Here is a 16801-nt window from a genome sequence, read left to right as displayed (position 1 = left end):
AGATGAAGTTCTCAAGGTGAACGCATACCTTCACTCTAGGGGTCAAACAACTAAAAATCAAGTCAGGAATCTCGGTGTGTCCCTAGAGTCAGACCTTAGTTTCAGTAGTCATGTCAAAGCAATAACTAAATCAGCATACTATCATCTGAAAAATATTGCAAGAATTAGATGCTTTGTTTCCAGACAAGACTTAGAGAAACTAGTGCATGCTTTCATCACCAGCAGGGTGGATTATTGTAATGGACTCCTCACTGGCCTTCCCAAAAAGACCATAAGACAGTTGCAGCTCATACAGAACGCTGCCGCCAGGATTCTGAGCAGAACCAGAAAATATGAACATATCACACCAGTCCTCAGGTCTTTACACTGGCTCCCAGTTAAATTTAGGATTGATTTTAAAGTATTATTACTGGTATATAAATCATTCAATGGCCTAGGACCTCAATACATTGCAGATATGCTTACTGAATATAAACCCAACAGATCACTCAGATCATTAGGATCATATCAGCTAGAAATACCAAGGGTTCACTCTAAGCATGGCGAGTCCGCTTTTAGCTATTATGCCAGCCGCAACTGGAACCAGCTTCCAGAAGAGATCAGATGTGCTCCTACAGTAGTCACTTTCAAATCTAGACTCAAAACACATCTGTTTAGCTGTGCATTTACTGAATGAGCACTGTGCCACTGTTTGTACTGTATTTTATTTTATTTTTCTAAACTGTTTTAATTATTCTTATTTCTTTTATTATTTTAATTTATTCTATGTAAAGCACTTTGAATTGCCATTGTGTATGAAATGTGCTATATAAATAAACTTGCCTTGCCTTGCCTTGCCTAAATCTGTGCTGCGACGGATCACAGGTGATGAATAGTTTTAAAGGCGCAATTGGACTAAGTCGAACTGGAAGCCATGTTAATCTTGGAATAATACGGCCACCGTAGGAGTTAAAACGCCCTCGGAATTGAAAGGAACAGAAACTAATATTCACTGGGTAGTCATATACAATTTCACCGCTAGATGGGGGAAAATATCACACAGTGTAGCTTTAAGTCATTTCATTCATTTGAGCTGAGATAAAATATCAATTCAATAGCTAATTCCTCCGAACACATCCACATACGCAATCTTTGATAATATTATGAATTAAGAAGCCATTATAATGCATCCAAAGATCAATTATGACTGTAGGAGTGTAGCATTGTTATGCAATTACATTCATATACCTGCAATAGTCTGATTTGGGCCTAACTGTAAATTGACATAAAATGTTTGTTGTTATTTATTTTGTTATTTGCAGTCGATTCGGTCCAAATAACCTGAATAAAACAGAAGAATCACTGGACGCAGTCTTATTTTGTATTATTTATACACTATTATAGTTTTTAATCATATTTTTAATAGCTATTTTAATTTTATTTTCGTCATTTTGTTATGTGCTTTTTGTAATTATTATTATTATTACTACTATTTATTTTTATTTCCAGTTATTAATTTTAGTGCTTCGACTCATTTCAATTAGTTGCCAAGGCAACATTTCAAATTATTTTTTCACATATACACGTTTTAAATAGTTGATGCCAGGAAGAAACAAAAAAATGACACGAATGACATCAACTATAATGGAAAACATTTTCTCTCATTTCGATGAAATAAATCCATCTTTTAGAACGGTTACTCCCATCACTATTGAGCCTTCAGAGATCTGGTCTCAGGTCAGGTATATATCTGATCCCGTCTCTGTTTGACACAATCACCTGTTCTTTCATTGAAAGCGGATGAAACGGGAAGTGGAGTGACAGTAATATATGCAGCAGGAGAGTTATCATCTTAATAGGACTGTCAGAACGGTGTCATCTCAGGGTTGCCGGTGACAGGAGATGCGTATCGTGGCAGAAAACAACTCGCATGTCCACAATGTCACCTTGTTGTTTCAATGTCCAAACCTTCACAGGAACAATAAATTAGCTCCAGCACCACCGCCTCGAATATTAGAGATTCTTGAGACACGGGACGAAACATGTCCCACAATTCCACCTGTGTCGCTAGTTTAGAAAATAGCATTTCTACTCTAAAAAAATAATCAGAGATGTTATAAAACCACAAATGACCACCATTTTTGAAAAAGCTTTCATTGTTAGGGGAGCGCGGGGCACAACCTAACGCGGGGTTAGTTGTAACACGCTTGTTTTAAATACTTCCGCACATGCTTGGATGACGGAACTTTGTTTATTTACTAGTTGCCATATCAACACTATATAGAAAGAAAAAAATCCGCCAAATTTTTTTTTTTTTGAAGATATCCATAGACATTTATTAAACCATAGCAAAAGTAAATTTCTTACTTAAGTTAATTTTTCATCTCTATTTTTTGTGTTTATTTAAAATAAGACAAATCTGATATTATTTTAATCTCCAAGATGTTATCTAACAGTTGAGATAGTTCTTTAATGCTTCGCTAACTAGCAGAAGACACTAGCTGGGTTTAAATCCCAGTTGTGCAGGTGGGGGCATGTTGTAACACTGCGTTACAATGTGCCCCTATTAGAAATATGCTATTATATTCTATACTTTTATTAATTTTATTGAGAAAACGTGAGAAAAAGGTGAATAAAGACTGAGAGTCAATGTTCAGAAATTACTAATTATTTATTTGTTTTGAACTATGTTGTATAGCTGTGTTTTCATGTGTTCGTAGTCAAAACTCAAAAATGAGTTTATATTTAATTATTAAAAATTGCCATTATTTTATATGAAAAGGTTTTTTAATTGTATTTTATTTAGAAAATATTTTAGTTTGTTTTGTATATTTTTTTTTATTAGATCAGATAACATTTTAAGCTGCCATATGTTATGTTACAATGTGCCCCACACATGTTACAATGTACCCCACCTATGGGGCATGTTGTCACATTTCACTTCCATTATTTCGGGGTATATCAAGAAAAAAGTATATACTGTATTAATAAAACAAAAACACATAATTGTACTAGACATGTGGGAAATTAATGTGGGAAAAAATAAATACTCTGAACCATAAGTATATTTACACAAACTGAGAAATTAAAAAAGCGTTAGGTTGTGCCCCGCTCTCCCCTATATATCACTCACTACCTGTCCTTGTTCATATTGTTTGGTATTTTTAGATAATTTTCCTCATTTTAAGTAGTTTCAATTGTACAACACCTAAAATGGCTCCCAAATTTATGTGATGTCAAGTATGTTTTTTTTTTTTTTGTAATAGATGGAGGTGATAGTCATCCAGTTCATTAACATATGCATTGAAGTTAATGCTAGATTTGTCAGATGTTTATTAAATAGCTGACATGAAATTACAGTCTTACATTGGTGCGAAAATTCAGCATAATGTTGCACCGCAGGTGTATTCCTGTAAACAGTGTTGACAAGACTAATCCACATTAATTGCTGTGCTAGTCAAACTTTTATTTATTTCATTTTCATTGTGTAGCCTGTTTTGTGCAGTGTTTTCTGAATCAGTGATTGGCTAGGCTGCTTGTCAGAATGTGCAGATCAACGAAGATGAATTGGGCCATGTCCAATTTGCATGCATATTGATTTTGATTTTGATTCACACAAACCACAATGGCCTCTGGGTAATTTGCATCACCTGGACACCGAATTGCCCTGATTAAATCTGACTGGAGGGCTGTGGAGCTCTTTGGAAAAGCCCAGAGAGACTCACATCGGAAAACTTTTAACTTAAACACTGAAAGTATTAAGTTTGATTTTCTTTTTCGAGGAGAAAAACATCTTCCACGTCGCGCACATCTGGAGAAGAGTCCTGCTGCCCTCTGCTGGATAGGAGGAGCACGTGCGGGTAAGGAAAAAGCTTTTAACACCGAAAAACAAATTAAGTTTTACTTGAAAAGTGGGTCATTATGTGGTCAGTAAACAATCTGCACACGCACAACTATTACTATACAAGTTAAAGGAGTTATGTTCAAGCGGAGGCAGATAAACAAGTGATTTTCTTTGAAGGCGAACTTGAAAAGCAGACCTACCTGGCTATTATACATACAACTTGTTTATTATAATTATTAAGCACTAGATGAACGGGTTTAGATTCAGAAAATATGAAAAAAAAAAAAAAAACCCGGCAATAACAGTGACTTTTTTGTTGTTGTTGTTGGTTTAAAATAAGAGACAGTGACTCCTACCTTAAACAGCGAACTCATTAACATTTGGACTGTCTATAGGGGATTTTCAATTGCAATTGCAAAGGTCATGATACTAGTAATACTTCAAGATGAACACTTACTGGAGCAACTTAGGTTTACTCGATCTTCTTCTTTTTTTTTTGAAAAATGTTAAAATGTGAGTATCAAATATGATCCATCAGGCTTTTGAGGAACCTTTATTTGTTCATCTCTAAATCATCATCATCATTGTATTGCATTGTTTTGCCCCCCACAATAAAAAGAGCTTTGATCACAAAACTAAACATTTAAACATCATCATATGAAAGCATATTATTAGGAGATATAGTGGCAGCCGACATTTGGCCTATATGCATTTTATGTAAGTATCTGTTATAAAGATCTCATTGATTTACATTACAAGCATCAGAATTTCGTCTTACTTTTTGGCCATATAAATATCAGCATCTGCATATAAATTGCATATTTTCTAAATTGCTCCTCATAAATAAATGAGTCATAGAAGTCATAAAAAGTCTTAAAAAATAAGTCTAAAATGAGTCATAAAAGCCAGATGAATCAAACATGATACAAAACATAAAACATGTATGCAAACCTTTTTTTTTTTTAGATGTAATTTTTTTTATCTAAAGGTTCAATAAAAATTGTCCCTTTATATATTTCATATGTCAGGCTTTACAGGGTTAAAACACTTCAAATGTGACATTTCTGCACCCCCAGCAGGATTCAGAATTACTGGCCTACAGCAAAATACCACAGAAATTGTGAAGAAACATACATTGGAAAGCTGACGGTGCATGTTTCATCACAATATTCAGAGCTCAACTAAAAAATACTTTGAGGGAACTTCATGTACGTCAATAATTTTACCTCAAAGTGTCACCATGATGGTGTTTTGTAGTTGTGTGTATGACACTGTGCACCTTCTTTATATTAATATGTGCCTCAGCTTGTGGAAAACCAATGTTGGTGAACTTTGAATCATCATGTGGTTTACTTTTTTACTGCCTGTATTATTATGGTGTTATCAATATATTACAAAGGTATAAAGATTTTAATATTTTTGTGAAATTAAATGATAACTTTTGTCGGTTAATGAAATTGTCCCGTAAAAACTAAAAGGTTGCTACCATTTTTTTTTTTACGGTAAAATACTGCCGACCACAGCTGATGCTTTTTTACCGTAAATTTCACGGTTTTTTTTTACATTGTTTTTTTTTTTTTTCATAAATTTAAGTCCCGTAAAAACTAAAAGGTTGCCACCATACATTTTTTTTTACGGTAAAATACTGGCAACCACAGCTGATGTTTTTTTTACCGTAAATTTCACCGTATTTTTTACATTGTGGGGTTTTTTTGCCTGTAAATTTAAGTCCCGTAAAACATAAAAGGTTGCCACCATATATTTTTACGGTAAAGTACTGGCAACCACAGCTGATGTTATTTTACCATAAATTTCACAGGTTTTTTTTACATTGGTTATTTTTTTTTTGCCCGTAAATGTAAGTCCCGTAAAAACTAAAAGGTTGCCACCACAAATTTTTACTGTAAAATACTGGCAACCACAGCTGATGCTTTTTTACCGTAAATTTCACCATATTTTTTACATTGTGTTTTGTTGGGTTTTTTGCCCGTATATTTAAGTCCCATAAAAACTAAAAGGTTGCCACAATATATTTTTTACGGTAAAATACTGGCAACCACAGCTGATGTTTTTATACCGTAAATTTCACTTTTTTTTTTAACAGTGTAGTATTAAATCCCTGTTCCTGCATACAGCATTTATATTCCATATGCAAGTATGCATCAAACATTTACAGAACTGGAACATTCACAGCATGCATGTATTACATTTCACCCCCTTTATTGGAAATGTACTAGTACCTGGACATTAAAAACCGATCAGTCTCTCAGTGTTAATGCATTTCACTGTCGAATCACTGAACGTCTGCCAGTTAGTTTACAGTGGTACTTCAGGAGTGTTAGAAAGTCCTCTGTAGTCCATGATGAAATCGTTTTGGATACGACAGACAGACACAATTTTATAACTAGAAATAAAAACGCAACTCAAAATTGTGCAATTCAATAGGTTCTTAGAAATAAAAACATTGAGCATTTTGAGAGAAGGTACAAGACAGACCACTGACTAAATGTCAAGTTCATTTGTTAATAACACTACATACATTTAAAAAGACCACCATTTAAACATGATTCTCTGTGAAAAGAAACTGGAAGTAGGATTTATGGGAGGCTGTACAGTGTGCAAATTACTGTCCGTCATGGGAGGCAAATCTAAATAATGTGTTTCTCTCCGCCCATGAGACATTTAAAGAAAGTCATGTTTTGAAATCAAGGCCCTCACAGAGTCTTATGTCTTGTTCGACGGCACATATCATTTAAATTTGCCTTTAGTCCTCAGAGTACATGTGTGACATGTTTATTTTGCTCATGACTACCTGTAAGATTACAATAAAAACTGCAGGGAAAATGTTCAAAACACTTTTTTTGTGTGTGTTTTTTAATTGATCATTGTCAGGCCCACATGGAATTCAATTGCCCACATAATTTTAACTCTTTCCCTGCAATTCATGTTTTCAGTGTTATACAGTAGAGGGCGCTGTTAGGCATCTTCTGAAAAAGTACAGAATCTCCTGATCAAAACACAGGCGAAGAAGAAGCAGAAACAAGAGATTTATGGGTGTTGAGCATTGCTGTAATCTATCACGATCATAAAACAGCCTAACATCTGTGTTTTGATCATCTGGACGAAGTCTGACAAAAATGCATTTTTTTTTTTTTCTCTCAGGTTTTTGTTCAAAATGTTGCTTTTTTTATGAAACATACTCACATTCAAGTGTTGATTAAAAACAGAATGCGTTAAGTTAGAGGCTCTGTTCTTTCCTTACATTGTATGTTCAGATATTAATACGACTAAATATTCTGGGGACCATGAAAGATGTAAAAATGCTGGCGCTGGCGAGGAAAGGGTTCATTTCCCCATTAAATACTTTGGTTAGTTGATCACGTGCACAGCTTCATTCAGCACATTTTAACATGTTCAAATCCTCAGACCTCAATAGATTCTGCCTCAGAAAATGCAAATGCACAGATTCCATATGGGCCTGACATTAAGGTTATAAGCATAACAGAGAGATGAGAATACAGTCCCAATTAATAGTAATAATAATAATTATAATCTATACAGCAGGCTGAACATGTTTTACTGACTGCCTTCCTTGATTTGTTCTTCATCCCTAAAGACGATCTCGATTCAGCAACTCACTGGTAATGGATGCTCCTGAAGGCCCGTTATTATCACATGAGGAATGCTTAACCAGAACAAGCGACTGCATCCAAACTGAAACCCACAACCAACGTAAGACCGGCTGCTGATGGAGGATCTAGTTCTTCACAAGCAGTTTTAAAACTCTCTTAATCCGCTTCGGCATTGAGTCATACGCAGGCCCACACACACAATCTGCATGATGATTTCCACTCAGTTGTAATGCATTCATGGGGTTTATTAAATATGCTGGCTAATTTGATTACGCTTAGTTACCGATAACAATAGCTTCATTTAACAAGTTTAAATCTTTTTTTTTTTTTCGCAGAAAAACATCTGCAGATTGTTCGTGGGCCTGGTCATATGGTTATTCATATACAAACACTCAATATTTCTCTCGCGCGCGCAACCGTGTTTGTTCTCCTGCTGAATTAAGTTAAAATGTGTATTTAGCTTTTGTAGTGATACATGCATCCAGTAGACTGCAGATTTACATATATTTTCTTAAAAATAAAAAGTAAAAAAAAAAAGTATTAGAAACCCAGCTATACAGAGTCTTTAGCTAATCCACGGAGCGAGGTTTGGAAGGAGGAGCCCCGTGTGCGGATGTGATGCGGTTGGTTAGGAGGTGAGCAGCGTCAGCGTTTAGGTGCTACAACAGGGACCTTTCGTGGGCTGTGCCGTTTCTGTCAGATCCACTCCTCTGTTGCGTCCCGTGTTGGCACCGGCAGGCTGGGGCTCGTTCTTGGGCAGTTTCTTTGCTAAGGTGGAAAGACAGAAAATGGAAATATTATGGAAATGCATTAAAAAAAGTCCAAAATGTGACATTTTCCTCAGTGAAACCCAGGTACAAATTTTAGGGTGCCTGCAGGGCTCATGCTAGTCTCAGCCTCAGGCTGTTTTCTGAGGCATAAAGTTAAGTTTATACTTGCCGCATGCTAGGCGGTTGCTATAGTGTTGCTAGCAGGCTTGTGCACAATTCAGAATTGAATTGAGAATGACTCCTTAATTCCAATTCAATTCTTGAATTTGAATTGATGTCAAAAACAGGATCTAGAATTACAATTCGAATTTGAATTAAAGGAAGCAGAATTGCAATTCAATAAAAATTCAAAGAAATTCATATACATATTTTAAGTGAAGTGTTTAACAGTGAAGCTTTACAGTATATGTCAGATATGATTGCATTATAAATGATATTAGTTTGAACTACTTGTACAGATTACATTAAAAGGATATGTTTTCCCCCAGCAATGAATGTTAAAAGCTCTAGTCACAGAACAAATAATTAAGTTTGATTTATTGTAATTGTAATTTTGTGGAGCATGACTCCATTTCCCAGAATGCTTTACTTTAACCAAGTATTTAAAATGGTTGCTAAACAATTTGAGGTGGACATTTGTTTGAAAGCACAATTTAATGGGCAACACTGGACTTTTTAAGTTTCAGAAGTCCCTTACAACTTCACTCTGCACCTGTTGAGAGAATCTTTAGTGTTGCAGGAAAGATATTCAGACCAGAACGGTGCAGACTCAATGAAAAAACATTTGAGGAGCTATTGAGAATTAGATGCAACAGTGTTTCTCAGTCATTTTTTGCATTGGAATAAATGATAACTGCATTTACAACAACTTTGTGTTTGTGTGATTACTTTGAAATGAAAATTACATTGGAACAAAACTAATTAAACAACATTGAGGAGGGGGTCATTTATTTCAAGAATTTGATCAATATCTATTTTAGAACAAAATGATTGCAGGGTTGAGGAGTAAATAGTTCCGTGAAATGAAATTTCTGTTATTAAATTACAAAATTAATGTAATTGTATTTAGTTGTATTACTGAGGTAAAATGTTTAATTCAATTAGTTACTAATCAACTTAAAACAAAATTGCTTTGCATTGATAAAGTTATCCAAATAAAGTAATCCAAACCACATTTATAATGGGTAACTAAGCAATAACATTTCCAAAGTAACCTTCCTAACACTGAATGCATGCGAGACTCAACACATTCTTTCTGTTGTGTGACTGTGTGGAATTTCTTTGAATTGCCATGAATTTAATTCCACTTCCTGTCATTCCAATTCCAATTCAATTCAACGTCCTGTGGGGCGGAGTAAATTCAATTCAAATTCCAATTCATGAATTGAATGGAGGCCAATTCTGAAATTCTGAATTTTGCACAAGCCTGGTTGCTAGGCAGTTGCTAAGGTACCCAGCTTGTGCGTCTAAATTAGTTGCTTACATTTACAAAATGAGCGTACAATAGCAGACGTAAGCCCTTTAAATAAAAATAAAGGCTCATGTTTTATAAAAAATGTTCATGTTTACAAAATATGTAAGATACATTAATTTAGTAGTATAGGCTACGTTCTCGTATCCATTTTTATTTTGTTCTAATGTCACAAGTAATCTCAAGGTTTCCTGCTTTACACGATTCTTTTGTAGTGTGGTTTTGGTGAAGTGTACTAAAATAAACATACATGCGTGTACCTTACTACTTCTCACCGCTGAATCCTAATGGTTTAGAGGACAATTACTCCTAGTCGCCCCGTCATTTCAAAGAATAGTACAAGTCTGTCCGGAAACAAAGCCGTCGTGAGGCCAAACCCCCTCATGGAAGAGGAAAGCCGTTGTGTTTACAACTGGGACAGGATCAACTAAACACTCGTTTTTTAAAAGTATGTGAAGTTCGCGGCGCTATTGTTGCAGTAAACTTGAACAACATTCTTGAATCAATCATTTATTAGATGCATGCTGGTTTGTTATCGTATGCATCGATTTGACTTTCACGCCCCTAAACATGAGGCAGAACAAGACACGAGACAAGGCTCATGTTGTACCTCTAACTTTTAATGGCACAGTCAAAAAAGGTAGTCTGTAACATTAATGTTTCACAATACAGCAGACTTTCATAATCAAACATGGAAAACAAAACTTGTGGAAACAATGGAAGTAAATATTTCATATCAGAACTCATAGGTAAACAAGAGTCAAAAGTTTAGGGTCAGTATTTGTTTTACTTTTAATAGTTTTATTCAGCAAGTACGTATTAAACTGATCAAAAGTGACAGTAAAGACATTTATAGTTTTACAAAAGATTATATTTCAAATAAATGCTGTTCTTTAGAACTTTCTATTCATCAAAGAATCCTGGGAAAATGTTTCCACAAAAATATGAAGCAGCAGCACAACTGTTTTCAACATTGATAATCATAATAAATGTTTCTTGAGCATTAAATCATCATATTAGAATGATTTCTGAAGGATCATGTGACACTGTTTTAAACTGCAATGATATTTCACTGTTTTTAGTGTATTTTTGATCAAATAAATGCAGCCTTGGTGAGCAGAAGTCTTTCAAAAACATGAAAATCTTACCGCCCCCAAACTTTTGAACAGCAGCGTGTATTAGACAAAAGTAGTAGTTTAAAGTAGTTGATAATAACTTACCAATGGCCATGAAAATCTCGTTCACGTTCATTGAAGTCTTTGCCGACGTTTCCATAAAGAGCAAACTGTTGTCCTCTGCATATGACTGTGCGTCCTGTGAAGAAGAAGAAGAAGAGAAGTCATGGTTTCAGGCTCTAAACAGACAGTTGTAAGCGTCTGGCATGTTTATTTGTTTGTGAACAGTTCCACATCTCATTTGTAAAGCCAACAGGAAGCGTCTGCTCCTCTGTGGCTGTTCAAACATCACAAACCTGAAAGTCCAACGCTCTCTTGTTGGCAAGGTCTGCCTTGTTTCCAGCCAAAGCTATTACAATATTTGGACTGGCTTGTCTTTGAAGCTCTTTCACCCAGTTTTTCGCACGTGTAAATGATTCCTGAAAGAAAAAACAAAACAAAAAACATGCATTTCTGTAAAGAAGTTTTTGGATTCAGAGCTCTGATTTGATCACACACATTTTATGTTTTTCATATTTAATTTCTCCCTGACAGGTCCACTTATAATGCAAGTGATAATTTAGTTTTTCATAATGATTTTCCATCCTCTCGCTGACTTGTAGCATTAAATGGGATGTTTTTTGTTTCTATGTAAACACTCTTTTCGCATGTGAAATCACATGCAATGCTTAAAGGATTTTAGAACAAGCCAGCTTTTGGCAGCTTGGTTTCAATAAATGCTCTTTTTGGACATGGGAGGAAGTGTTGAGTTATAGTACAATCTCAAAAGAGGTAGAGAAATTCGATCCCTTGTTGAAACTGCAGAGTAAACCGAGCACGTAAGGACTCACCTCGTTCGTAATGTCATACACCACTATGGCCGCCTGTGCTCCTCTGTAATACATTGGGGCCAGACTGTGGTAGCGCTCCTGGCCAGCTGTATCCCAGATCTCAAACTTCACTGTTGTGTCATCCAAACATACTGTCTGAGTCAAGAAGGCAGCTAGTGGAGAGAGGACAGACACGGGTTAGATCTTGCCATTTAAGCCCCTTTCACACAGCGCGTTGATCCCGGGAAATTGCCGTAAAATTGCTAGAGTGCCTTCTGTGTGATTGCAAACACGTCTCGGGATCGATGCCGGGATGGGGACCTAGTAAGATTGCCGGGATCAGTCCCGGAACGCGCACTGTGTGAACAAAAGCCAGGACCAACGCCGTAAGGGGTGTAGTGCCATCGCACCGGCCTTTCAACAACCTATGCTACTACAGCGTATGGGGAACGAGCCACTCGGCAAACCCAGTGGCGCTACTGGGGAGTATGCACTCTAGGGTGGCCCATAAAAATAAGTAAAAAAAAATAAAATGATAAATTCTATGATTTGAACCTTGCAAACATGGACCATAAAGACAAAAGGAATAGGGTTAAAATTTCAGCTAAATTGAAGATGATTTAGAGGTTGCACAAGCCCCTTGAAGTTGAGAATTTTCACGTAAACAATGTTAAATGGCAAAGCCGTGTCAGATTATTACATTGCTTGTCCCTGTAATCTGGTATATATTCATGAAAAATGTATTTCTTTTCTACAAATAATCCCATATATTTCATTAATAAGTAATATTCTCTTGAGACACTATTGCCATTGAATGATTTAAACAACAGCTGTAACAAGGCAGCAAAAGGCAGAATAGTGTACCAAATGCTGACCGCTGCCTAAGCAAAGATGAACTTGTTACCTCAGTCAAAAGTATATGACTGCTGAGGAAATACTCTGGAAGAACAGAAAGCCATGGAAAGCCAAGAGTGCACAATTAGATGCAGATTGGTCAAGGGGGACATTCCTTGCTAGCTGAAGTCGCAGTGAAGTGGTGAGTCAACTTGATATTACTAAAATTCTAGGGGTGTAACGATTCGTTTTAACGATTCGATTCGTATCGCGATTCGTGGTTGTCGATAGTTGATACAGGACTTTAATGCTATATTAACCAAATCAGAAGAACAAAAACTATTCTTACTACAGGTGGTTAAACACCACAGAGAAAGCTATCCTGACTCAAACAAAAGCACAATTGTCAAAGGTCTTGCCAATTCTCCATCTGAATTAGCAAATTGAACAGACTTGTAGAAATACATTAGTATAAGATTGTTGTGTAATAATATTCACTATTAAATTGGTAAGTTCTCTATAATATGTACCAAATAAGTTGCAGTTTATGCTTATATGTCCTTTATGTAGCTCCATGTTAAGTTTAAGGAATAAACAACATAAAGATTGACATTTCAGCAAATATATTTATATACCGCTAATCAAGTGATATAGGTGATTTTTCTTTTGTCTTGTGCAACCCCTAAATATCATTTAATTTAGCCAATTTTTTATGTGATAACTTATACTGGTGGTAGACCAAAATGCAGGGTTCAAATTGGGAGAAAAGAGAAAAAAGTTTTTTTGGGCCACCCTAATGCACTCGTCTTCGTGTAGAAATGACGAAGAGGAGTTATCACATCCTGACGTCACGTGTCTTTACGGGATGTGTATAAACACACTCACAGATTCCAGAAAATCACTGGCAGTGTGAATGAACCAAAATCAAACAATCCCGGGACACATTATCCGTGTATTTTCGGGAATCTCTGTGTGAAAGGGGCTCTAGTGACTGATTGTAATTAGGGCTGGGTGGCATTTTGCTATACCATGGTGTGTGTGTGAGTATACCGTAATCTAAGATTTTAGTCCTACTGCCCATCCATAAGTGCATTAACATTAGTGTTCATTTTGTTAACGAAATCTGTGCAGAAAAATGTTCTTTGACGACCTTTTTCTCTGACTAAAATGAGACTATAGGGAGGAGACTTGTTTTTAACAAGTCTTTACGAGCTTTCATGCTTGTGGTTGCCAGATGTCAAGATTTTAAATGCCCCAATCAGAGCTTTTCTTTTAAAAGGTTACATTATCTGCTCTGTGTTTTACTTCATATATGCAATCTGGCAACCATGTGCGGTCTCAACACTGCGGAGGCGCCGCCGAGGATTTGAAAAACTCGACAAACAAGTAAGTTGGAGTTCAGCGATCTCCGTTTGAGAGATTCTGCTTTAATGAAAGTGTCACTCAGCCAGTCTGTGTTCCTTCACGAGCCGCTTGCGCCGGTTTCTGTGACTATCTGTGATCAAGTCTTCTCACTGATTTATTGTAATAAATCCAAACGTGAATCTCTCAACTGTATGAATAAATGCACTTACGCAGCTCTGTGTGACAATAAAGTCATCTTTTGCTGTTGTGTCAATAAAAAAAACATGAATGTAATTATTTGAATTACTATGAGGAATTTCACCGCATTAATTTGAGAAATGTCTTGTTTTCATTATGTAGAGAATGTGTTAACTTATGACAAATAACCAATAAAAAAACAGGAAACTAGATGCGTTAAAATAAACCATGCGTATGAGTTGACATTCATATAAGAGACCAATACTTTAGATGAAATGTAAAAATAAATTCTCAAATGACAACAATCGTTGTGATTTATAATAGCCTATTATCAATTTAACCATAATGCAGTATGACAATTTTGCCCAGACTTTTAGTGGACTAAGACTTAACAAAAACAAAACAAGGTTGACTAAATACGATAACTAAAAAGTACATTTGACACAGGACTAAGACTTAGTAGCTGACGTAATTAACATCACTTCAGATATGGGTTATTATTATACACCGAAATGGAAGTCTTACCTCCTATTGTGCTTTCCTGAAACTCGTGAAACTGTCCTTTTACAAAGCGAAGGACTAGACTTGACTTCCCCACAGCAGATTCTCCCAAAAGCACTAGTTTGAATTGGCAGATTTTGTTGCCGCCGTTCGGCCCATTAGGTCTCGTTGCTCCACCTCTTCCAGCCATGACCCTGAGCCCCAATCTCCTGTGCTGAATCAAGAGGTGCTTCTCAAACACTCACTCCCAGATCTGCGGAAACAAACATTAATAATCTAGTATCACTTCTCAATTCACAACACTATTAAGTAATGCAGTGTATCAGAGGTGTCTATTCCTGCTCGTGGAGGGCCTAAACACTGCAGTAAAGTCAGCTCTTGTTTTCCAAATGTGGGTTAACCAAATACATCCTGAGGATAACAAGAGGTGCATTGGTGGATGATAAGTAACTGAAATAAACAATCTGTTTAGGACTTTGGGATTGTTCAAAAAAGGTAAGATGAGACCCATATCGTCAGGAGCAGGACTGAACCCCTCCTAATATACGAGACTGGTTATAAGTTTAAGTAACACTGATATAGAGAGAACATCTATTGTGTAGTCTGTCATGCCATTAATTACATCCATTCCTATGCGGTCACATGACTAAACGATGGATGACAGACATTGTTCAGGAACTGCCACTCTTGTTAAGCCTTAAATATCCATTGTGCTTTGACCCCAAAACCCAGCCTTGTGTCCTTTAAGCATTCCCCAAACAAAGCCACGCTGGGAATGAAATACAAGCTTACTACATACTCAATATGGTGTGTGGAAGCCCATTTCACCACAGAAGAAAAAATAAATAAATCATGCATTGAGATAAAAATACATAATTATGACATAAAAGTAAAAATAAGATTAAAAAGTAGATTAATCTTGAGTTTTTATCTCATAGTTATGATTTCTTAAAATCTAATATTTGTGATTTATTCTTTTTACGGCATACTTTTCAGATGTTTTTCATAGTAAAGTACGAAAAATTGTAAATTCAGGTATTCTGTGCATACAGAAGTGTATGTATTCTGCAGAAACTGTATGGAAAGTATGATGATATGCTATTCAAACACAACCCAAGTCCCTTTGCCTCTCTGGTTAACTAACTCTTAATATTCTAGGCTATATATACTTCTACATATAACTCTGTTTATATCTTATGTAATATAGAAATCATGAGACAGAGTGACAGTGCAAAATGTCTATCATGATCAGACAGAACTTGAGATGGCTTCTAAACACTTTTAACTTAAAAAACGATGATGAATAGACATTGCACGTTAGATTTGATAGATATTCAAAAGAAAAAAGGAAACATTTTCGATGATAACTTGACTTGTTTGACGTGTAGCATAATCTGGCTCATCAAGACAAACGCAGCAGGTTTTGATCGGCTAACATTGTGTTTACTGTACAAGTCAGTAAGTAACTTCGATTTCAGAGGAATGATCAAATAAAATCACTGAATTATTCAAATGGAAAATGTATTTAGTGTCATAAATGAAGCTCGAGCTGCCTGTTAGCTTGTGACGCTAACTATGCTAATGATATTGTATCTCTCTCTCTCTATTTCTCTATTACACATATGTAAACAGCCACTAAGCTCATTGACAATCGTGTTCCCACCGTCTCAGCCGTACTTTCTCGGGTCTGTCAGTTTCTTAGACGCCCCGGTTCAAATGGTTCCCGTAAGCTAATGGTGCTAATGCTAAGAGAAAAACAGGCCGAGCGCTCTGCGTGTACACACAACACTGAGCGAGACCTCTCAGAAATAAACCGTTAAAAAGCAGAAAGACCGGAACAACTGTACGGTTTACTTCAAATACAAAGCCCAAAATACTTACATTATTATACCAGTACAAATGTTTAAAGCCCAAAGACTCGTACCTTCCTCTCGGTTCCTCCCAACTTCCCCTTTCGCATCAAAACTGACGATGACGGATCGGATGACTGGATCTGACGTCGGAGGCATCAGAGAGAAATCGGCCAATCACAACAGCGCTTCTGACAAAAATGTTATTCCAGTAACACACTGGGTTATAATTTATAAATATAAAAGTTTTTAATTTTTTAATTTTTTTATAAGTATGTTGTTATCATTAGTAGTTTTCTAATACTTTTTACTTGAAACTTTATAGTTTTGGATGCTCTGGATAATCATCTATAACAATTTAATTTCTGAAATGAATTGTTTTTTTTTGTGTGTG

At 36.0% G+C, this 16801-nt stretch overlaps 2 protein-coding genes across 7 annotated transcripts in view; both read right to left on the bottom strand.

Annotated features, from left to right (window-relative positions):
- The window catches only part of LOC307172230 (m-AAA protease-interacting protein 1, mitochondrial), a 101633-nt gene that overhangs the window by 62892 nt on the left and 21940 nt on the right, over positions 1 to 16801 (bottom strand). The window lies entirely within an intron of this gene.
- Positions 6253 to 16578, bottom strand: rab5ab (RAB5A, member RAS oncogene family, b). 6 transcript variants are annotated; one of them, XR_013823681.1, is made up of 7 exons: positions 16482 to 16578; positions 14582 to 14810; positions 11702 to 11853; positions 11168 to 11290; positions 10917 to 11010; positions 6842 to 8223; positions 6253 to 6807 (listed from the first exon to the last, which is right to left on the bottom strand). XR_013823681.1 is itself a non-coding variant. In XM_079894411.1 (6 exons), the coding sequence occupies exons 2-6, from the start codon at positions 14745 to 14747 to the stop codon at positions 8108 to 8110; spliced, it is 651 nt and encodes a 216-aa protein (XP_079750537.1). In that variant the 5' UTR covers positions 14748 to 14810; positions 16482 to 16578; the 3' UTR covers positions 6253 to 8107. The 6 variants fall into 6 exon arrangements, 2 of the variants coding, with proteins under 2 accessions (XP_079750537.1, XP_079750538.1); XR_013823682.1 differs by having other exon boundaries at positions 6253 to 6655; positions 7946 to 8223; XR_013823683.1 differs by having other exon boundaries at positions 16439 to 16532.

This window comes from Squalius cephalus (genome assembly GCF_949319135.1).
Source record: "Squalius cephalus genome assembly, chromosome: 15".
NCBI classification, from domain to species: Eukaryota; Metazoa; Chordata; class Actinopteri; order Cypriniformes; family Leuciscidae; genus Squalius; species Squalius cephalus.
The sequence above is the reverse complement of the archived record's forward strand: the minus strand, read 5'-3'. Positions and strand labels throughout refer to the sequence as shown.